The 25,087-nt window shown below is 37.7% G+C and overlaps 1 protein-coding gene across 1 annotated transcript in view; it reads left to right on the top strand.

Moving 5' to 3' along the window:
- Positions 1 to 13,202, top strand: part of LOC139738739 (probable ATP-dependent RNA helicase DDX41) — a 36,336-nt gene extending 23,134 nt beyond the window's left edge. Inside the window, exons 13-15 of the mRNA XM_071649378.1 lie at positions 5,953 to 6,024; positions 9,585 to 9,695; positions 13,015 to 13,202. Coding sequence (XP_071505479.1) covers positions 5,953 to 6,024; positions 9,585 to 9,695; positions 13,015 to 13,151 — 320 coding nt within the window. The 3' untranslated portion in view covers positions 13,152 to 13,202. The remainder of the gene's footprint in view (positions 1 to 5,952; positions 6,025 to 9,584; positions 9,696 to 13,014) is intronic.
- Positions 13,203 to 25,087: the final 11,885 nt, after the last annotated feature.

Genomic DNA, 25,087 nt, shown 5'->3' with positions numbered 1-25,087 from the left:
CCATGATTGCGTGTGTCAGCATGTATTATACAATGTACGTGTATGTAGGTTTCATTTGTTTTAGTTGAGAATCCTAATGTAGCTTTTCCATGACACAGGCAATTATAAAACCATCTAAGTATTAAAAAGCATACAATTCTGTGTAAAGAGGAATTCAAAGTTTATCTGATGAAAGTTGGTTTTGAAATAATTGAGATATCCAAAAACAAAGTAAAACAAAGTGATCTTAGTAAAAGGTGGGTCATACCTTTTATTAGGATTGCTTTCTTTTGGATATCTCAGCCATTTCAAAACCAGTTTTCATCAATTAAACGTTGAATTCTTTGGGTTATTTTATTCCTCTTAGTATTGCATGCTCTTTCATATGTCATAACAGGTTTCTCGTTATCTTACAAAAACAGTTGGAAACCTATTGAAAAGCTCCATCTCAACCAGAACTATATTATCCCTTTAACCACCTTCCCCCTACCACTACCCTTGCTCATTTACTCATACCTTAAGGATAGTTGGTCCCACACGAAGCGATCATAGAGATACCATAAACTGTATATGCGCAGATCATGTCAGATGACTTCGATCTGGGTCATTACCTTCCGGACCCCCTAGATTTCTATTGTCATCTTTTATCCTTTCATCCATAATTGTGTTTTTAATTTTTAACTTTTATCCATCTATATATCTATTTATATATAAGCTTCTATTTTGAAGGTGGAAATGACAATGGGAAAGATGATACTGTAATAATAGGATGCTAAATCCATTGCTTGCCTGTTGGGGGTTTCAGCTAATTGTACAAGGGCTAAAGCGATGATGAACATGACTTTTCAGGCTTGATGATGATTGCAGTGATCTGTATAGGATGTCAATGAGAAATGACTCCCTTTGATAACTTGGATGAGTTTTACCTAGAGCTATGACATTAGTACGAATATGCTGTTTGTTCGCCATTCTTTTGAAATTGGCAACCCCTTTCATGGAATTTTTCATTCTGTCAATTTGAAACATGTAGCATATTTGTAACAAATTATTTGTGAACATGATGCCAGGTCTGTACATTGCTACCTTCCAGCGGATGTATTGAAAAGCACCCCCGTAATGTTGACTCAATTACAGCGTGTAAGAAAATGCAATGATCTCCTTTGCCCTTCCCTCTATCAGAAATGAGAAGGCTTGCATTGAGATGAAACATGCTATTTGCATTTCCCAGAGTTGGGATCTAAATTTATGTCACAATTGCCATTGAATGGCTCATGGCTGACCCTGAAATCACTCAAATTTGAGAACATTCTTCAACTGACTTCTCCCTACTCCCCTCCCCCCCCCCCAAAAAAAAACAACAACAACAACAACAACAACAACCCAACAGCAGCAAATAAGCAAATCAATAAACAAAACAAAAACAGGAAAGAAAGACAGTGTGATATAGCATAGTGCTCCAAAGACAATTCATTGTGTATTTTCTTCTTTTTTTTTAGCTAAGAGTTGGAGATAAATTCTGGGGTACTACAACAATAATCTAATGTGGCTGTTATTAATATTACGTACATATTCAGAGGAAGATTCAGAGACATTGCGAGTGAGAAAATATAAAAATTGATGCATGAGCATGTCCTTTATCATAAATGATATATCTATTGAGTGTTTAAGGCAATGATTATATGAGATGAAAGAGAGACAGGATGCCTGAAATAGTTGAATTGTACATATCCACAACACTAGAGGGCTCTCTTCCCCTGTTGCAGGTGAGCACACCTTGTACTGAGTACTGCATGATTGAACATGTTGAGATCACTCTTCAACAAAGTTGTAGATGTAGATTGACTCTGAGATTTATCATTTACACAAAGAATGCATTGAGTACAGTGCATTATGATAGCCTGTAATACATTTGTAAAGAAGCATCATTCTTACAAGGGTGATGAGTTGGCTCAGTCGGTAGCGCGTCTGCCTCATGATCACACGGCCCGGGTTCGAACCCGAGTCTGGACTGAGCAACGTTGTGTGTAAGCATACCGCCCCCTCTAGCAAGAGGCAAAACACTCTGTCCCTTGGATAGGACATAAAATGGAGGTCCCGTGTATGTGAGAGTAACAATTCATGCACGTAAAAGATCCCGCTTCATTCATTCATCGCAAAGAGCAGGGTGTTTAACCCGGTGAAATGGTCCCACCTCACATCCAACTGGACCCCATGGAAGACCAGCTTAGAGTACGTAGCTGATGAATATGGGCTATCCAGCCATCTTCTCAGATGGAAATGAACAAACAAACAAACAAGCAAAACAAACAATAGATATTGATTAATTTTAGATGATATTGCTGAAGATATGATGTACACTGTAAAAAGCAATTTAGGGTGGGAGCTAGGATTATACTCAACATCACTGGACTTTGTGTGAAATTTTTTCAAGCAGAATTACTTTTGAAGGAAGCATGTCCTTTAAGGAGGAAGGGGCTCCATGGCAATAATGTGCAGACTTGCAAGATGACATTCTTGCAAGCCAGTAATTTGAGTTAGCGGGGAGAGCAGGCATTGTAGCATGAAGCTGTCATTTTGCATGAATTGTGTAATGTTAGACGAGAACATGGCGTGGCCGCAGGGGTTCCCCCTTATTTGTGAGAGGTGCGAAGCGCTGACTGGGTTCATTAATGCCAAACTGCTTACATGTGTGAACACATTTTCAGTGCATTTCCAAACCTAGCGGCATGCAGTCCGTGCCAGAAAGTGCTGATTAACAATCAGAGCTGATCTTGTAACTGAGTGAGAGATCATCCACAGATCGCAATTCATTTATTGAAAGGTGATACGGATATTGAGGAGCAATTTCTCAATCACGAGATTTATTGGCGGCTAATGTATCAAAATATTTGTCAGGGGGTCAAGTGTAGACACACCAGCTTGACCTGTGTGATATTTCACACTTTTGTCAAGTATGTTGAGATATATTTCAACTCTTCTTCTTCTTCGTCTTCCGTGTAGTACAGTCCACAAAATGTGTATCAGCGTACTAGTGTGTGGGCAGGCGTGGTGAAGGCTTACATATACAGTGTCATTAAAATGTCTACAAAGTCACTATGTGCAGCTAAAAACACCACTGGTTGTTGCAGTTGTATGTTGTGCACCCTCTTTTTTGGTGTGAAAAAGTGTGTTTATTGTGAAAAACTGTATGAAGATACCATCCTTGTCATGCAGAGACTGGACCACACACTCATGCAATACTTTGATGTACATTGTAGGAATACTTGGCTCTTATTTTAGTGAAATTTAAACTGTTGGGCATTCGTGGACCGACAAAGTACTGCATCAGCAAGTAGCGTGTGTGAAGATTTCATGTGGACTTTGTAACTGCTTGATTCTCCTTCATTTGACTTCTCAAAATCATAATTGGCAATTTGAGTGCAAGAAGCACTCTGCAGTTTGAAGGGCATAATTGATTTATTTTTAGCCATTAAATGGCCTTGGCCTGGTTTAGAATGTTCATGCTGCTTTCAATTCATTAATATCATCATCATCACCTGAAATTTAGTTTATTTCTTACCCATCATTGATTCTCATCTCCTCTCATTTTTTACCCCATTTATTCTTTTCCTTTTCTTAACTTTGCTTTCATTTTCCTATCCTCATTTTTCTTATCTCTTAATTCCTCTCACCTTATTTTTTTCTATTATAGATAAGAAGTTTCTTCTCTTCTTTTTCTTATCTTTTAATGTTTACCACAGAGGGAATATATAGTGCAAGTAGTGAACTAATTTTTGACAGGGAAAACTAGCTGTAACCCAAAGTACAGTAGTATAATATGTTCTATCAAATAGAGACACATCTACATTAATAATGATTGAGGCCACTGAAAACAAGAATACTCTAAGAAGACTACCAGGGGGCCGACATTGTTGTGGTTTGCAAAATGTACCAAGCTGCTTTAGGAAAGAACAGGGTAATTTCAAAAGCAGATGAATTCTGAAATATTTGGGTTTTTTTCCCATTGTGCCCAGCACTGGATTAGATTGGAGCTGCATACATGTACATGTATGCACAATACACACATACAAACACATATTTAGCAAGAAAATGTTGTTCGTGTATTTACATAGTTTTGTCTTAATTGAAGTTTCATACACATCAACGACATCGTGCCAGCTAACATTACTTGTACTGCCTTTGTTTTCTGACTTAGAATAATGATTAGCTGTACAAAAACAAGGTCTAAGGACAGCATCTGCATCTACACATTTCATTTTTTTTAATAGATTTACTGAGGTTCTCTTCAGGTAATTTTTGAAGCCCACCCCCTATAATTTAGATATTGCAAAGTTTTGTGCAGTTCTTGGCTTTAGTATAATCATTTGATGGATTGTTTTGGCTTACTGAGGATGTCACATAATCACGCCCATTTCTTTTTTCTGCTTCTTTTCTTCGAATTGAAGTATTCTCTTTCTCCCTCCTCTCCAAGTGCAAATTATTCATGATTTGTGAAATGAGAGTTGCATGAGGAGAATTTGGAAAGACCGGCAGATGTTTCAGTCCGTTCATTGCTGCTGTATCTTTATTTGTATCAGAGACGTATAATTGTAATTGTCTCTACAAGAAAGGAAAAGACTATATGAGAGTCATGGTAATAAAACTGTCTTTTGGCTGTTGTTGGGTTTTTTTCTGTGTGGAGCTGCGTGAGTTTGTCAATATAGCCTGCATTTGATAAGTCACCTAGATGTTAGATTCTTTTCAAGGGAAGTTTCTTCTTTTTGTTAAAACGCAGTTTCTGTGCACATTCTTTTCAAGGTCATTTTTAAATTATCATATAAAGAAGGGAAGGACAGATACTTAAAATGAATGTAAATATGCATAGATTTTATGCTGCAAGTGGTCACAAAATATCCTAAAATGTTATTGAGTGTTCATGGTTGCCTGCTATGTTGATGATATGCAGACATTCAATACTCAAACAGTAAAATACTTTTTTTTTTGTCTGGTTATACATACAAGTGGTAAATGCCTGTATTTCATTCTTGTTTTCAACAAGTCACTGTGTAAGGAACTCTTGTTGCATAACAATCCCAACAGAGATAGAGGTAATAAGAAGAGTGCGACTTTGCAGGATATTATTATTTTCTTAACTACAGCACCTTTAGTATGCTCAGATTATGCACCAGGACAAATTATTTGCACTTTGTCACTTTGGTCGGATTCTTAGCGAAAGAAATGTAAAAAATAAGTAAATTGCATTTTGAATCAAACAGAAAGAAATGCAAAAATAGTTCACCAATTTCTTGGACTATTGAGTGCTCTCTGAGTTGGTTTGTGGTTTTTCTAATCATTTTGAAAAGGTAGTGTTTCCAATACTGATGATTTCCCTCAAGACAAATAGTGGATGATTCTTGAAAACTTGAAAGAAAAGGCTTGTGACCACTTCGTCAGCCAACTGCCTGCTTAACCCTTTGTGAGTCATTGCACTTTAATAGCTTATTTTACCAAAGTTGTTTTCATCACCATTCCATTCCATCAGCCATCCAAACTTGTCCTAGTTTGTAGATTAGCAAGCCCGCTTGGGTGTAGTAATGTGCCTCAGTCCAACAGGAAGGCCATGGTGATACAACAGAGATTAGGCTATATATTCAATATCATCTTATATTCCTAAGTGAGATATATATTCACTATGCAACACATCTTCTAGATTGGGTTTGTTGTGCTCTCCTCAAGTTTGTTTGTTTGTTTTTAATCTTTTTTATGTTTGGTATCAGGGATATGCTGGCACTGCAGTTCATGTTCTGCCTCCTAGTGTCATGTTATACTTGAGTACCATGTGGTGTCTGCAATCAAGACTAAAGTTGATAAAGTGCATTTTCGTTCATACTTTTTGATCAGACATTACAGGATGGAAGACTTTTCTTTACAATTTTGAAGAGCAGATTAAAACAGGCATCTTTTTCTCTCTCTTTTTTTTTTGTGTGTGTACAGTTCATCGTATAGGTCGTACTGGGCGCTGTGGAAAGACGGGGATAGCTACAACATTCATCAACAAGGCATGTGGTGAGTAGAAACATTTCAGCCAGAATACTTTTGAAACATAACAAAATTTGGGGATTATGGTAGTTCGTTTAAAAGCGAAGGTATCAGTCATTTTTGGCAGTGACCGTGAAAGAGTCAATAACAAAAAAAAAAAAGTTTTACGATATCCTCCAGGACAGACATCTCCATTACATTCATTACAACTGGCTCAATCATTTCATAAGAGTCTTATTTTTATTCCCATCGATGTGTCGCGACATGTTTGTTGTGTAGTATATGAGGTAATGAGACATATGTTAGGTGTGAACATGAACATGAATTTGGACCGATGTATAACAAAAAAAAAAAAAAACAAGTTGGAGAAATGAAAACAAGCAGCAAAGAATCTGTGTGCAGCCAACAACAGTGCCTTTACCCCCCTCGTTTTAACATCCCGTGAACTTGGAAGACGTGAGTTCAATGAACACGGAGACGAGACGCCGGCCTGTGATTGGTGGGTTTTGTAGGGTAACTCTCTGGGTAGGTAGCCCCTCCTCATCGCCTGCCTCCCTGGGACACAGTGGGAGGGCGATATTTAGAGTGGCAAAATGTGTCCCACTCAATTGCACTCAATGAACAGCTGTTGGGTTTTGTCCGTTCAGGCGCTGTCCCACCTGTAAAGTTGTCCCCAGGCCAAGCGTCAGCTACCATTTATGTAATGCACTTCACTGTATCGTAGTAAAGTCAAAGGTCATATCGATGATATCTGGGGAAAAGAGCTCTTGATGAATTGTTATGCCCAGGAAATATGTGGGAAGGTTTATGAATATTTTGATAGACATTGCAGAGAAAATATAGGCATACCATATGCTCAATTGCAAATACATGTTATGTAATATGTTTCAGACTTTAAATGTGAAAAGTCAGAAAGATACTATGATTTAAAGAATTTCTCATCCACATATTTAGGAAGGACATAGATATCTATAAGCAGCAATATGTTGTAAATTTCTGTCTATCCTAATAAGATATTCAATCATCCTTTGGCTTCACAAAACAAGTGAGTACTTCAAAAGTCGCTCTTCCTTAATGATAATCCATCGTACAAAGTGCATATCTGGCAGTAGAAGTTAGATTTTCACTTTGCTATCACTGAAGCTTGGCTGGATCACAGACAAAGTTCTTAGATTGCTCTTAATGAATCTGTGCACAGGATTCCCAATTTGCCTAACATGAGTGAACAAAATTAAACTTAACAACTTGAAGGCAATTCAATGAAAAGACCACCAATGCATTTATATCATTGATTCCAGATTATGTGCCTTGCATCCCAAGGGACACATTATAATGTCACTGTACTAATTTCCTTTTTTTTTTGTTTGAAGGTATATATTGAATACAAATTTATAATTAGTCAATAGAAATTGTTGTTTTCTCTCACACACTCACACACACACACACACACACACAAACACATACACACACGCACACTTTTTCTGTGGTTATTTGTTTTGTTTCCATTTCAGTCATTGATATACATTCCACTTGATGAAATGTACAGAACAAATCTACAAAACAGAGCAGCTCTTGTCAAAGAATACAAAAATCAAAATGAGAGTTAGATATTCAATAATGCTATTAAAGAGTCCCCTCCCTCTACCCAGATTTACATGTACATGTAGTACCAATCAATGATTTTAATTGATATTATGAAGACACACATAGACACACACACACACACACACGCACACACATGGACAGGCACACACACACTGATATCCAGAGGGCAAGCAATATGCAAGGATGTACAGTAGTCTGTACATTTATGTGTGTCTACATGCATGTCTAGGTGTCTGGAATCCTAAATGAACCCCTGTTATGTTTTCCAATAGGATGTGCCCCATGCAGTCTCCGAGGAGAATGACACAAAAAGTATCAAAATAGCTCAGTAGATTACGTGCTGCGGCTGATAAAAGCTATGTGCCGGCAACATATTCTTTATTTATCATACAGCCATCCATCCTCTCCTGCAGGCATGATATATGATATCGAATATCATTTTCTTTGAAAGAGGGACCCAGTGGACACTTTCTGACATTTTTGCAAGATCTCGTGTGACGCAGACAGTGGGCCCGGCAACCCGTGAAGCGATTTTTGAGCGGGAGCTAAGGGTGTCAGCTCAGTTTGCTGTCCCGTCCGAGGAATCTGAGATATTAGGGGTAATAGGTGTCAGTTTATCACGTTATGAATGTGTTGTGTATGTTCAGCTCCTCGAAGTCACCCTGGTAATGACATCAAGGTTTTCTCTTACAAATTGCTTCGTCTGAGAAAAACCCGCCCTCAAGCCTTAAAGGTTTATTCCAATTTTGGCCGTAGGTCGAGGTGACGGCAAGAGAGAGAGAGTGATGTTTTGTGATGGAGACATTGTACATTCTCTGTACCTTCGACAGTTTTCAAGGAATAATTCCAAAAATTACAAAAGAGTGCACAAAGTTCAATATCAAAGGGTTTGCCCTATTTGCCTCCGCCCCCCTCCATTTCCCGCATTTAAGTATGGCTGTGACTGCCCCGTAGAGTCTATGAGTGGACCAAATTTTATGCTACACTTTTGAATGGTACTTCATCATACACTTCTAGGTAGTCAATTCTTTTCAGCTTTGTGAAATTGAACTGCTGTTGCAATCAAATAAAGTGCAAGTGTAGGAAGTTGGCTCACTGGAGAGGAGGTGTGATTGTGATGTGCAAGGTCCTTGGTTCAATATCCAGAGCAGGACAGGGAAAACGCCAAAGACGATTGACGCACCTTTGCCACTGCAGAGACACAAAACATTGTGTCCTCTGTATAGGGCAGTAGCTGCGGGCTTTGGTTTTGGAATTGTTTAAATGTTTTGTGTCTTTGCAATGGCCACAGCCCACATTTGTGGATGATCCCTCTTCATTCATTTCTTGGAGGTTGATGCAATATCAATGAAGCGGTGAACAACGATAACATTCTCTTGCAGAGAATCTGGGATACATGTAGATGCATATTAAGTTCAGCCTCGGCACCACATGACGTTTGCTGCTTGGTGGCTACCAGTAACTGCCTTGTACTACTAGTATGAAAGAATTCACGTGCCATACTGCACCTATCATGGATAGGTCTAAATCCAACTTTCCTCCTTTTCCCAAAAGTGCTACCTCATGCAATCAATACAATTAAATTTTCAAGTCATTGATACCATTACATGGCAAGACTTATCAACAAGTGCATTTCTTTAAGGAGTGTCTTCAAGAAAAAGAAGAGGCAGCGACATTATTTTCATCAGTTCTTGTAACTTTGGCAATCCCAGCCGAGCTCGTAGCAATCTGATCTGTATCCTCGAGGATATCACATGTTACAAATACGAGAAAGCTACAGTTTAAGATTTCTTTTCTCATGGGCTGCAGATCCACTTTCATCACTTGGCAGTTAAAGTTCTGATAAGGCATTTTCTCAGAGAGTCAAATTCTTAAAGAGTCTACTTCATGTGTCAAGCATGATTTGAGATTGTGCTGCACGTTTTGATTTCGCTGACAGGAATAATTTGCGCTCGTTTTTCGTCTCGTCTCCAATTTGTCAGATGAGTCAGTCTTGCGTGACCTGAAGCATCTCCTGATCGAGGCCAAGCAGAGACTACCACCCGTCCTGGAAGCCATCGAGGATGAGAACGAGGAGTACATCAACATCGGAGGTAAATATCTTCCTGCAGCCACTTTAACCACTCCATCCTACATTGTACTTTTCCCTGGCCACAGGAGCCCTCCTGTGTGCTTTTTCCAATGTCCACAAAATTTCTGCAAAAGATTAAAATTTTGAAATAAAAATACATTCTTGAAAAAAAAGAAAGAAAATAAATGCATAATTGATGTTGATCCCATTGATAAATGAATGATATGTGAAAGAGATCTTGAAATGATATTTCTTGCAAGATAAACTCCCAGCTCTGCTCAGGTTTTCTAGATACAATGTAATTGCACACAAAGAAAGGAAATTTAGAGGGCTTATTGTTCTGACATACCACTGGAATCTGATGACTTGTGAGGGTTGTAATCTAGTGGCAGTTAAAAAGACAGTCCAATATCTCAATATCTCCCAAGCCATCATGCCCTTGAGTTTTGTGGCTCATTTATTCCTGCCCTCTTAAAAAAAAAAAAAAAGAGAGAGAGAGAGAGATTTTTTCTTACAGCACTTACAATGTTTTGCAGGAAAGAGTCATGGTTGCCCGGACAAAAAGTCGTGGAGACTCTTAATGTTCCTCTTAACTTTTGCATCCATCCTCACTCATGAAGATCATCTAAACTTCCATGAAATGATTTCCTGTAAATTGTTCCTGCAAAACTATTCTAATAGAGCATTTTTATGCTTGAGAGTCACATGTTCTCTATCTCCAAGCAATGGTGACTGTCTCAAACCAGTCGGTGCATATCCTGATTTCAATGTCACAAATCATTTTATTTGTCAGAATTGTATGTTCTGAACCATTGTTTCATTGACGGTTATTGCATTATCAATTGATTTTTAGCATTCTTTTTGTCTTTTTGTCCTTACTTTTTGCTTCTTCAGTTTGTTTTTATAATGTCTTCATTTGTTGATACATCTCTTTTATTTTCATGTTCGCAGCTTGTCTCTTTTTGTTTACATTTGTGCTAGTTGTTATCATTTCTGTCTTTGTCTTCATTCCTTTGATTCTTGTCTATTTATCTTTCTTTCTGTCTTTTTCTTTATGTATTTATTTACCTATAATCTGTCTATCAATCCATCCTTCCATCTGTCTATCTTTCAATCCATTTATCTGTAAATCCATTTATCAAACTCTCTATATATATCTATCTATTTAACCCTCTATTTATCTATCTATCTATTTCTCTCTCTCTCTCTCTCTCTCTCTCTCTCTCTCTCTCTCTATCTATCTATCTATCTATCTATCTATCTTTCTTTCTTTCTTTCCATCTTGTAAATCTGTCTTGCATTCTTCTCTTTTATCTCTTTTCTTCTCATTGTCTCCTTGTCATAGTGCATGTTTGTCATGTACTGCATACTTTATCTCTTTCATTCCCTGCCACAATAATGCGCTCGAGCAGAGGATTATGCTATCAGTGCATTAAGTGCCAGTGCCATCCCAAGCTCCATTCGAGTCTTTGTTGGACAACTTCTTTGTTCACATGCCCGTCAGCTAAAAACTCATTTATTGATAGATGTGAAAACTACATGGTGACATTACAGTACCTACCTGGTGTAGACACCTACAAGAAGAAAATATACACTACAGTGGACTCCTGTTATAGTGAAGTCCTTGGGACCAGCAGTTTCCTTTCATTACATCAAAATATTGTCACAACAACAAATAAACAAAAAAAAAAGTGGATAATGATGCGACCAGAATTTTTACTTTGTTGTAACCTGAATTTCATTATAACCGTCTTCGTTATAATGGGAGTGCACTGTAGATGATTGCAGGGAATGACTCTTAAAGTCATTAGGGATTTTATGAACTGAACAGATTCATTGGATAGATCTTGCAGCTTGAAGCAAGTTATTTGACAATGTATCTCTGAAAAAAAAAAAAAAAAGATTATCTGCCCTTGGAAGTGCATTTCAGATTTAATGACATGAGTATTTACAGATCATTCATAATAATTTCTATGACGTGAAGAATAGTTTAGCCCAATCTTCTCTTCTATTTCATCCTCATCACAGGAAGCAACCATCAGAACAACTCTCTGTTTTTATTTTTATTATTTCATTTCTTTTTTATTGGTGCTCCAGGTATCTCTGACTCTTAATTTGCAATATCTTCAATTTTGGGTGTAAAAGCATTGAAAGGAGGATCAGGGAGGTGGGTCACCTCCCTGGGACGATCAAAGAAGAACATGCTCTGTTTATTTCATTGTTTACATGTGAAGGGAAATACCACTCCCTTTCAGCATGATAATTCAAAAAAGCCCCCCTGTAGACTCTTTCCCCCATCTCCAGTGGCATACTAACTCTGAGTAAAAACTACAACAACAACAAAAAAGCAAAGCAGAACAAAGGAGAACCAAATACAAATGTGAATGATGATGTGACTCGCCGAATATTTCGCACCATTGTCCAAAATATGCTGCATGGAGAAACGGCCCCTGGAGGCACACAATCCATGCTGCTAAGAATAGAATCAAAACAAAGTATAAAGGGATGAGCAGCCTGCTCTCAGGGCTGCCGGGGGAGGGCTAATCTTCTGGGAAGCTTTTATTCCAAGCAGTCATTGCCAGTATGTCCCCCAGGAGTTTTTCGGCGTGATGATCCATTGTATCTTCCTCTCCTTTTCATTTCTTTTTTTTTTTTAATATCATCATTACAACTTTAATTTGTTCCCAATGCAAAACGCAGGAGTGCAGTGCCCTTATACCTTTTGTCGTCCTCTTGGTCTTGGCATAGATCGGCATAAAAAATGGTCCGCATTGAGCTACAGGTGCTATTTTTTTGAAAGGGTGTAATGTTCCGTATAGCAACAAGGTGGTCCTTGCAAATGGGCATCCGTGGAACATCTGAAGCAGCGTTAACCCCATTTAAGGATTGATGATAGCACCTCATGAGGGAACACTGACATTTCCTTTATTTTTCCCTTATTTTATTATTATTTTTTTTTTCAAATCTGCCCTACCCTTTGGAACGTGATTCCTTCAAACCCTACAAACCAGTATCTGCACCAGTAACGACTGTCTGGTTTGGTAGCTATCCTATAGGTGGGGCTGTCTTTTGATGAGAAAAATGGATATCCTAAATTGATTGCCATCATTGATGAACAACCTCCCTTTCAGAAAGACATGTTGGAAAATTTCCCTTCAGGCAAAAATCACTTCTTACATATCTAACTTAGGTTCGTGGAGTCACATCAAAGTAAAATCATTTTCAAGAAAGAAAAGAGGAAAAGATATAAATATATATTTTCTCTTATAACGTGTTTAAAAGAAAAATCTAACTTAGTTTTGGGAATATTTGTTTGTTTGTTTTTTCTCTTGCTCCTGCAGATGAGCGTGGTTGTTCGTACTGCGGAGGTCTCGGTCACCGAATCACCGAATGTCCCAAGCTGGAGGCTATGCAGACCAAGGTTGCCAGCAGCATCGGCCGCCGGGACTACCTGGCACACAGCGCAGCCGACTGGTGATCCTACCACGCTGGCCGTAGTTCGTCCCCGCTTCTCAACATACAAGGAACAGTTTTCTGCGTGGGACGACATCATTGGATGGACACTGGAGTTTACCATCAATGGTGTCGGGTCATCATGCTTCTGGACAAAAACTGAGCACGTGATTGAGGATGTATGCAGGCATGTGATTTAGGGGCCTGCATTTTCGTCAAGAACAGCTGTCTGTGATGCGAAGCTGTGCGTTTTTCACTTCTAATTTTCATCACATATTTATTGCATAGACACAATAATGCTCTAAATGTATGATATTCAGCGATATAACATCATAATGAAGTAAGTGCAGCACACATTACACTAGGAAAGATGATGCACTGTTTTGTGCATGGCTTGTTGATGAAGATATCTCAAGGTTTGAGTACTCCAGTAGATGGGAATTACTTAGCTGGCCATAGTTATTCCTATGTGAAGACATTCCAAGACTAAGGTTAAGTGCTCATGTGTTTCAAATGGCTTAATGCATCGTAGCATCCATGCTGGCATTGCACAAACCAGAGTCATCCCCACTCTGAAAATGGGTATAGGTAATCTGTCTGTAGCACCACATGAGGAAAATGGTGTTGATATCTCAATAAAGAGTATATTTCTTCACAATAATCTTGTCTGTGAGACTGTGAGGGATGCAACATGCTTTCCCTCTCGATGTCATCCACCACTACCTAAAACTAGGTCCAGAAATGTCAGAAAGTGCCTCCTCACTGACTCGAGTCTTCGCCAGCTTCACTGGGTCAGGTTGCTGACTCCATGGATGGAGGTTAAGACAGGCACAAGTTGTAAATGTACTGTTCGTCTTGAGTGAGGGTAGGCAGATATATGTAGCATGTGATCTGCACTGTCACCTTGTACAATCACCACTGCTTTATAACCGTTAAATTTTTGACCTGATTAAAGTGACTGTCAAGATTGGAAGATATTAGAGATTGAGTCATCTTTATCATGAAAAAAAAAAATGTTTAATACATGGGCATTCGCTTCACGTTGCATGCACTCAAATATCACTGAAAGACCCTGACTTGGTGTACACCAGAATGTTTGCGTCAAAAGTGCATTTTTTTTTACATCACATTGAATGGGGAAGTTTCTTTTAACAGACTTGCAAAGCACTGATTGACACCCACAAAATAGCTAGGGATGAGGTTTTGCATATCATGTTGATGAATGCAACAGGCATATGTCATTGTTTTACCTCATGTTTTTGTTATGTAAGGGACCAGGCAATGCATTACCTCATCACTGCTGTGACTTAGACCTTTAACTTTGTTGTGTGAGGTAGAATGAAGGGCGACTCCTCATCTCTTAGTTTCAGCTGCACAGTTTGCAAATTCTTTCAACTATCACTTCCAAGCTGTACACTAATCTCCGTGGGATGAAATTTTGTAATGAACCCCTTTTTGTGTCATTCTAATAACTGTTGGGAACACCATGAGAATGGTGTATTGCTTGTGTCTAAAAAAAAGCAACAGCAACACAACAACAACAAACAAATGCGTGAAATGATTCCTCAGAAGTATTTGGATATTCGAACAAAGGAATCAGTCAAGTTTGTAATTTTGAATAAAAATTTTACATGAACTATTTATGATTTTTATTTTCCTGCCACTCAGTTGGCAAGCCATGTTCATGCCTTTACAATGTATGTGCAGCTGGAAATGATTTGTGTTTGATACTTCCAAATATTACTGACCTAAACATTCTTAGGATGAACATCAATTGTTAATTTCACATAGTGAATTCTTATCACAAATCAGGAAATGGTCACTGTGAAATAATGTCGATACTAATTGCACTTCAAAATTTTGAAATATCAATGATGATTACAGCATTTATTAGGCATCAAGCCATGTACTAGTACATGTATGATTTAAAATGCACACATACTTGTATGAGACCTGCTTTTGTCTTGTTATTTTTTCTTTGGTTGGTTTGCTGGGGCAGGGTGATTTGTATGGTATGGCATTTTTCATGATAAATATTATGTAGGACTTTTTCCCCTCAAAAAATACATTAAGTATTTCCTTTTTTCTCCCTGTGTTTTTAGTTATCAAAGGAAAGCTCTCTGTGTTTGCACTGTCAAAACAAGACCATAAACCGGGAAGGATGTGATTGATAACATTTGGCAAGTACTACACACAGACACACACAAAAAGAAGTGTGTTAAAAAAATTTGCATATTATATGACATTTCTACACATTTTCCTTTGTGTGTGTGTTTGTGTGTGCTTTGCCAACCATGGATTTGTTGGGATGAACCGTGTTGATACTCCATAAATCAGGAAACATGGAATGTGACAGAATATCATTGTTATTCCAGAAATACATGTAGGCATGCATATTTTGTGAATCAGGAAGGCCATGCTGCATATTGTAAGTCCTTGTACACCTTGTATTTCCCTGTGCTGAGGTTAGACTTCTAAAAATGTTGGAAGTGATTCAATCAAATGCGATCGAGGTTGACTGACCTTGAAGTACGAGCGTTACTTCCTCCTTTTGCAAATGTTTCGAACATTTATTTTAACTTTTTATTTCGTTTCAAATGATATGAATTTCTTGAGCTGTTTTCCTCCATGATCTATCCTTTTGTTCTATCCTTTTGTTCTATCGGTAATCATCAGTCATGTTAAGTTTTGTTTGTTTGTTTGCTTGTTTGTTTGTCTTTTTGGATAAACCCAGATTTCAAAACTTGATTAATTTTCAAAGTCTCCCTTGGCACCATAACACACCTGAACTCATTTTTTTTTTTTGCACTCCTATCATTCCCTTTAAAGTGAAAGAAATAGATATGAAAACATTAATGAAAATTTCTTCTGATTTGGGAGATATTGACAGTAAAGGGGATCACCAAATTAGAATAAAAAATCATGGTTGTACATTGTAGTCTATATGATTTCTATTTCAAATGGAATTCATTGGAGTGTTTCACCCTTATTTGCAAGAGTGCACTGTGCTACGATTTCCCTACTCGACACTTAGATATGAGTATGTATAAGGGTCAGCCGTTTCGTTGGAACTGAACATTTTGTGATCATGACATACCCATGTAAATGTTATGATGATACTCTGTAAAAGCTTCACCTTACTTAAGCCTGTGTATGCCTAATGTCGATTCTGAGTATTTGTATAGTATAAATTATGTTCGGCATGTAAATAAAGTGTCTAAATGAACTGGCTCGTTTACTGTCTTTATCTTTTATATTGAGAAGAGATACATACATGTACTTCAGATAAAGATAGAGTAATATATATATATATATATACCGGGTGTCCCAAAAAAAGCGGAACGGTGGACTTTCAGTATCTTGCGGTCTAAAAGTTATATATCTTTTGACATCATTAGAAAGAGCATCTTCCGCAGAAGACTATGATACCAAAATCATCAAATTTGGTTCAGTACTTTTTATTCTACGCCAATTTCTGAAAATGCAGTCATTGCCAAATTTCGCCGGATTTTTGCGACTTATGAGATAATAATTAAAGTGCACTACGCGATCCATACGGTGAATATTGTGTAAGCTCGGTGATCCGTGTCAACAAAGATACAGCTTTCACATTGGGAAACCCGTGTGTGTGTGTCTGTGTGTGTGTGTGTGTGTGCGCGTGCTCACAATATGAAAGCGTTATCTTTTGTTGACATGGATCAACGAGCTTACACAATTCACCGTATGGAACGCGTGTCGCACCCAAATTATTATCTCATAAGTCGCAAAAAAGTGAAAATGACTGCATTTACAAAAATTGGTGTAGAATAAAAAGTGCTGAACCAAATTTAATGATTTTGGTATCATGGTCTTCTGCGGAAGATGCTCTTTCTAATAATGTCAAAAAATGTATCACTTTTAGAACGCAAGGTACTGAAAATCCACCGTTCCGCTTTTTTTGGGACACCCGGTATATATATATATATATATATATATATATATATATATATATATATATATATATGTATGTATGTATATAAATATAATCCGTTCTCTCTGGCACTAACATATGTATATATATATATATACAGTTATAATCCGTTCTGTCTGGCACTAACACAGGTGTATGCATTTACAATGTAGCACATGATATCTTGCTCGAGTTCCATGATGTATTGTAATTATTGAGGTGCTTGATTCTGTAAGTATTTTTGTATATATATATATATATATTTTTTTTTTGATCGTAACACCTTATTTGGCCAATATCTTGCATGTCTCAGTCATGTTATATGCGCATGAAAGCGTTATAAAACATTCATAAAAACAATAAAAGATATGATCATCCAGGGCAAAACCCTACAGAACTATGCGTTACGCGGCTTATGCTAACAATATGCAAGATATGAATAAACTGTGTGAGCCTTTAGTAGTACCATGTAAGTATCCCCCCCCCCTTGCTCCCTAATGGGATGTATTAACAGTGATAAATCTAATGGATAAAGTAGCAGTGGGATGGGATGAGAGCAAGATGAAAGGCGGCAAATGTGAGACAGAGGGTTATTCAATTTTACCGTATTACAGTATTCAATATTGTTTTTCAGCATGAATGCATTATTGAGGGTAATGTATGTTTAGCTCTACATTTTAGCGATTCTCATGACATTATGGTAACAGCTAGAGAAGAATTGCACGTAATTTGAAATTTCACCCTGTCCTTACATCACGTGACGAGACAGAAAAGTGATTAGCTAAAATATCTTTCATCCCGAGTTGTCTCATATCTAAAATAAAAATGAAAAAGCGACTGTAAATACTGGATTCTTGACGGTCTGTTAAAAAAAAAATGGTTGTGGATAAACGTAAGAGAGCGAAAGGAAAAAAAAAAAGGGAAATTGAGTTTGTAGACCTTGTGGCCCCTTGGTGTGTTCACACCTGAGCAGATGAAAATGATGACAAGGTTCGAGACAGCTTGGCAACGACGATGCCACCCAGAGAGCAGGTATAGAGATGTGAACTTGTATGTCGTGTGAGAGTGTGGAATGATGCATCAGAACAACAACAACAACAACAACAACAAACAAACAAAACAAAACAAAACGGGATGGTGAGAAGTCGATAGCGAAATGTGTTAACGCCCCCCTCGGAGAGCAGTGCCGTATTTTATCCGCAATACTTAAATTAGATTTATTCCATGGTACGTGATGAATTCCCGTTCTCCCGATTTACACACGAATTTCGAAATCGTAGGTGATATTTAATCTAGTCACGGATTCCTCGAGTTTGACACCCCACGGTGTCGAATAACGCACACACTATGACTTTCTTAAGCGGATATTATGTACATACGTCTGAATTTATCCAGTCTGATTAACTTGAATAGAGTTACGGGCAGTCGTGACGGAAAAGAAATTTGTGTAACTATTTTCATTCGTGTAATGTAAGGAAGACGCAAATCGCTATTGCCTTTAATTGGGTATGGAAGAGGGAGGGGTCGGGGATATAGTGACGTTTCATTATTGTTTTTCCCCCTTTATCTCGGGGACATGTATACATGTACTGCGATTATTTCACGTAGCATTCATAGTCAAGCAAATTTGTTGAGCGTGTACAATCATTGTGCGGGGAAGTGGGTTGTATTACATGATGAACGTGCATTCGTAAACACATGGATAACTGTTGCACGATAGGCCTGACGTCAGAATCCACACAAACAGCAAATAAGGAAGTCCACAGCTTCCTTGAAAAGAAAAAAAAAAGACTAATGGACTACAATTCACACAGATTAGCACTTAGAATCATGTTTTATTCATTTGACTCACAAAATGAATTGTATGTTTTATCTTTTGTTTTTTGTTTTTTCATGTATGCTGAACATCAGACGAACACGACGTAATATTGGCGTGACAGACCCGAAGAGACTATTCCTGTTGCACTGAATTCGGTGAAATTCACATGAGAAAAACCAATCCCACAAATGTTAATGTTCCTGAATAGTCACTATTGAAGCATATTGAGAACAGCCTTTTTTTTAGCGGTTTTTTTTTCACACACTAGAATTTTGAAAAGTGAAATTAAAGTTTAATCATGTTTATGAATATGTACGAAAATATAGATATATGCACGTACATATTGTAAATTTATATATCATGTATTCATATATTCATACATTTACCGGTATGTGATAATAATGTAGGCCTTTATACGTACAATCTGTATTATGATGTCATCGAAAATTCCATAAGTCTTATATTTCAGACCCTGATATGAAACGAGAGAGAATACTCTGATGTCTGTAGACAACAGACAGAGAAAAATTAATCTAAAGAATTTAGGATCTCTGTGGGAAAAAAAGAAGCCTACTTAAGCCATTTTCTGTCTATATGAAATGGTGTGAGTGATTTTAACGAGACCCTATCAATGATTTTGCCGGGAATTAGATACACTTGAGTTAATTAACTGTAAAGAAAACTTGAATGAAAAACTTGAAAAATGATTAGCATGATATTTCATCTTGATTTGATGACTATCTCCTTCTGATAATGGAATTTAAGTTAAAGCGTGTTTTAATATTACTTTTTTTTTCAAGCAGCATGACGTATAGATGTTGCTCCTCGGCAATTCATTAGAACAAGAACAATGAGTATTGTTGTTTTAAAAAGAAAAAGAAAAGAGAGAAAAATGGGACCCTATATCAAAAAATAATTAGCCCCAGACAATACTGACATTAAATCAGATCATAATAAATCTTGAATAAATCAAACATTATTATTAGGTATATACGGATCTGTGTATTTATATATATGTATCAATTAGCTATGAATGTTTTGTTGTGTATATTCCGGCAATCGCAATTCACATGAATACATTATTATGATACATTTATTATAGATATTTTGTATTCAATATTATTTTAAATCTAAATACTCCATTTTTGTATACATAATATACTCACTATCAATACCTTTATATTTTTCTTTCTAGACACTTCTTGTCTGTTTTCTTCGTGTGCTGACTTTGTCTCTTTTTGGTACACACTTTACAAGTTGTGCTGTCCCGTCGTTATTCTAAAAAAAAAAATACCCACCTAAATTGACCACTAACACTAGATGTAAGAATGTGTGTAATTTATAAAGAGGTAAATCTATGGCGGAGACCAATAGATCACCACTGCACCAGCCGCACTCCTTTGGATGGGTATAATGATCATATACACCAAGTCTTGGCTGGTGTGCAAATGAAATCGCTTGATCAAAATTGCGAAGCCCTCGCGATTTTTCCCGCGCGTACCACATCGTCGGTGCTTTTCGTTATTGATCATTATCAAAGAGAACCTTGCGGTGTCGCTCCACTGGAGAATTGATGTGGCTGGCATCGAGACAACGAGAGAGCGAGAAAAAATAACAGAAAGAAAGAAGGGAGAAAAGAGAACGCTATTTTATAGCCAAGTGTTTTTAACTTTCTCGCCTTTATACATAATCTATCACAGAATCGTCTAGCATACTGCTTGCACGTAGCCATAGCAACCCATTAAGAAAAGAGTACAAGGTAAAGGAGGAAGGTTAGATAGATAGGTTTACTTCAGGAGAGATCCCAAAGTAGAAACATTTTCCATCTTCATTTTAGACAGCCACGCTTTTTGGGTTTCCTTTCTTTTTTGTATCTGACAAACGCCGTCCTCTATTAAGACCTCAATGAAGTGGTCATTGAGAATGTAAGACATCGACATTGGCCACGACTCTGTACCATGTGCGCTATCAATTTTACAGCCTTTATTTACCCTGTGGACAATGTGGAATTATGACAGAAATCCTGTTTATCTCAGCTACATAATTTCAAGCGCTGAGTGGATAGACATAGTAGGTAAATCTGATTTTTGCATGCATACTAAAATGATGGACATAAGTTTATCTTTAAACAGCCAATCACAATAAAGTTATCATCTAATGGGGGGGGGGGGGGGTCAGTGATCTAGAAAGATGGCTATGTAGACGTGTATTTATCAGGAATAGTAACATAGAACAGACATAGAACAATTATGTTTAATATCAAACACAATTAAAACTTTCTTTGGTAAATAAAAAAAAATGCTGGTTCACAAACACAAAACTAAAACAAAAACAAAAGGAGAACAGATATAACAGTCTAACAGTATGTTTAAAGAAAAAAAGAGACAAGAAAGAGATAGAGAGAGAGATAGGGAAGGAGAGCGTACTTGGTATACGCACTCATAAAATAACATCGCAAGGTTTATAGTGACCTCGTCTACAGCCACTATGTCTATTTTCCAATTGGTCTACTGGCATATCGTCTATTACCGATTCGTCTAATACCCATTTGCTCTACAACTCGTTTTGTCCAGTACCCATATTGTCTAATAGTCACTTTGTCCACTACCCGTACTGTCTAATACCCAACTCGTCTAAGGAGCATTTCGTCTACAAAACAATTGATCTAATAGCCAAATCGTCTACACTCACAATGTCTATTTGCCATGTCGTCTAATATCTATTTTGTCTACTACTAGTTAGTCTACTCTCACCTCGTCTACAAGTCATTTAGTCTACATTCACTTTGTCTAGTTATAATATCGTCCAACCCTTAGTTCGTCCATACCCAATATGGTCTATACCCATCTGGTCTACTCCCAACTCGTCTACTCCTAATTGGTCTACTCCCAACTGGTCTACTCCCAATTGGTCTACTCCTAATTGGTCTACTCCCAATTGGTCAACTCCTAATTGGTCTACTCCCAATTGGTCTACTCCCAATTGGTCTACTCCCAATTGGTCTACTCCCAATTGATCTACTCCCAATTGGTCTACTCCCAATTGGTCTATACTCGTCTATACCCAATTGGTGTACTCCCAACTGATATAGTTTTACTCTCAACAATTTACCCAAACTGATCATTTCCATCTGGTCATGCTAATACTTAATCTACTACTTTGTCTAGTGTCCAGTCCGTCTCACTGTCATGAACTATTCATAATAAACCCTGCCCTTGATTAGCACAAAAATCAATATTAGACTATTCTAGTTGTTAACTATTCCGCACATGCATGCTGAATATAAAGACATACTAATCAATGGTGAGACATGACTATCCAGTCTACATTCTGGCAGTAAAATAACTAAATAATGATAAACTAGCTCAGTTACAATCCTCCATCACAAACGAATTGTCAGTCATACGAAACAGAATTACATTTCGACCGACCACCCCAATCCACCCGTACCTCCGTGCGCATGCATGCAGCGATCTTCGCGGGATCCCGAATGAGGAATTATCGAGTACGAGTATAATTTGATTTTCATTGCGTTTGGTACACTAGTTAAATTACACATCCACCACAAAAATAACACAGCAAGTTTTTCACACTGTGACATTATCTTTTTTTCCTAAAAAATTGTCATAATTAGAACATAAAAATTTAAACCAAATGGGGCACCAAGAGTGTTCAACCTATTTCACTGGGAAAAAAGAAACTGGATGAAGTAGACTTAAATAACAAAAAAAAAATTTATAACTAGTAGTAGACCAGTTGGAAGTAGACTAGTTGGCAGTAGACGAGTTGGCAGTAGACGAGTTGGCAGTAGATGAGTTGGCAGTAGACGAGTTGGGTGTAGACCAGTTGGGTGTAGACTAGTTGGGAGTAGACGAGTTGGGAGTAGACCACTTGGGTGTAGACGAGTTGGGAGTAGACCAATTGGGAGTAGACGAGTTGGGAGTAGACCAATTGGGTGTAGACCAGTTGGGATTAGACCAATTGGGAGTAGACCAGTTGGGAGTAGACTGACTGGTTATTAGACTAATTGACTATTAGACAATGAGTTGTAGACCAATTTATTGGCTATTAGACAAAATGAGCTGTAGACTATTTTATTCATAGACCTTATGATTAATAGACGAAATGGTCAATAGACATAATGGGTGTTAGACGAAATGTGACTTAGACAAATTGGACATTAGATAAAATGGCTAGTAGACGAAATGACAATTAGACTAATTGGCATATAGACAAAATGGTTGGTAAACGAGTTGGTAGTAGACGAAGTGAGTTTAGACGAGATGGCATTAGACTAGGTGGACAGTGGACAGGGTGGTTGTAGACGAGGTGCCAATTTACCCATCGCAATCATTGCTAACTGATATCGTTCTGTTGACTATTAAATCAGCCAATCAAATAAATCTAAATCTATCAAACAAACGAATATCTAGAAAGCTGTTCAATGAAACACATTATTATTATTATTATTATTATTATTATTATTATTATTATCATTATTATTATTATTATTATTATTATTATCATTATTATTATCATTATTATCATCATTATTATTATTATTATTATCATTATCTATTCGGCAATTCAAAATACAATACAAGCGGACATAGAATACAAACAGAAAATCGTATTACATGATATAAAAATGAAAGAACATGAATAATTTCAAGCCTCGTTTTAACAGAGCCTTTCAACCAGAGTTACCGCAACAAATTCCAGGTATAGTGTCCGGGTAATCTTTTTAGGTTCTAGGGCAATTACCCCCTGGACAATTACCCCGGACCCTTCTCCTGACCCTAACCCTAAACCTAATCCTGAACCCAATCCGAACCCAAATTCTAACCCTTAAAGGGGATGGCTAGTAACTGATCAGTAGGAATCAGTGAGAATGCTGGAGGATGATTGTTCCAATCCTTGTGGGATTCATTTAAGAGTACATTATATATCTATTTTTGTTTGAAAATTATTTGCTTGAGAATGGTCTCATATTCAAGTAATGTGCAGTTTGATGTTCCAGGTTAGCGTGCCTGGTCAGTGACGGGGCATTAATCTGCACATTACTTGAATATGAGACCGTTCTGAAGCAAACAATTTTCACACAACAGTAGATATATAATGTACTCTTAAATGAATCCCACAAGCATTGGAACAATCATCCCTCAGCATTCCCACTGATTCCCACTGATCAGTTACTACCCATCCCCTTTAACCTAACCGTAACCCTGGTCTTTACTCTAACTATCACTAACGAGTATTTAGCCCGGGGTATTGTCCTCGGGGGTAATTGCCCTGATAACCTTCGTTTGTTTGTTGTTGTTTTTTAATCATGCCTGTTAAAACGCTCCCTGCAAAATGTTGCTCGGAAAGTGCCGCGGTGACTATCGCCAAATTCTATCCTAGCCAGTTAGGGTAACTACCGCGACATTACCCTGACATTTCCGCGACATTACCCCGACAACCCTTCTATCATAACGCAACGACGGTAACATTCCTTTGATGTCCACTCAACACGCATGCGCAACATTGCAGACAGAGAATAATGATTGACACGCCGCTCGCCGATCACGAGCAAGGATTGAAACCATTGTTGCAGTTGAGATCAGTGATTGTAACCACGTTTTGTTTACTAACACGATTGCTTACGTACAGGGAGTGAATGTGCACAATCAAGAACAATAGGCGGCGCTGGCCTGTTGGGTATAGTCGCATCAGTGGACACACCTCCTTCGTGGAAATCTTCCTGAAGGTCTTCTCTGTGTGTCTGTTTAAACGGCACCCCTCGCTCTCTCCTGCGTTTTGTTCTTTCTGTTTTTGCTGAGACGAAGAATTTTGTTCTGCGGACCTTGTCGCGACATTAGTGTCGCGGTGAGGTCTATCAAAACAGGGCTTCTATAACAGTAAAACAACGTTAATATACGAGTGAACAAACATATTATTGTACGCAACAGGCAAACCGATGCAAATCACTCTCAGACATATCAATATCTACTACAAGTGCCAACAAGTCATTAATGATCGGGGTAACTGAGCTTTAGTACGAACATAGAGAGGGGAAAACCCGTGTGGGATGAAAGCATTAGAAAGAGGAGGAAAACGGAGAAAGTGGCAGGGAAGAAGAGATTAACCATCAAGATATTGTCGTATGCACCTTGATTACAGATTGAATTTTTGGCGAGGATAATCAAATATG

Source organism: Diadema antillarum, unplaced genomic scaffold (genome assembly GCF_040938485.1).
Source record: "Diadema antillarum isolate AM-2024a unplaced genomic scaffold, OU_Dant_1.0 seq00000766_RagTag, whole genome shotgun sequence".
Taxonomy (NCBI): domain Eukaryota; kingdom Metazoa; phylum Echinodermata; class Echinoidea; order Diadematoida; family Diadematidae; genus Diadema; species Diadema antillarum.
This window is presented reverse-complemented; position numbering and strand designations above follow the sequence as displayed.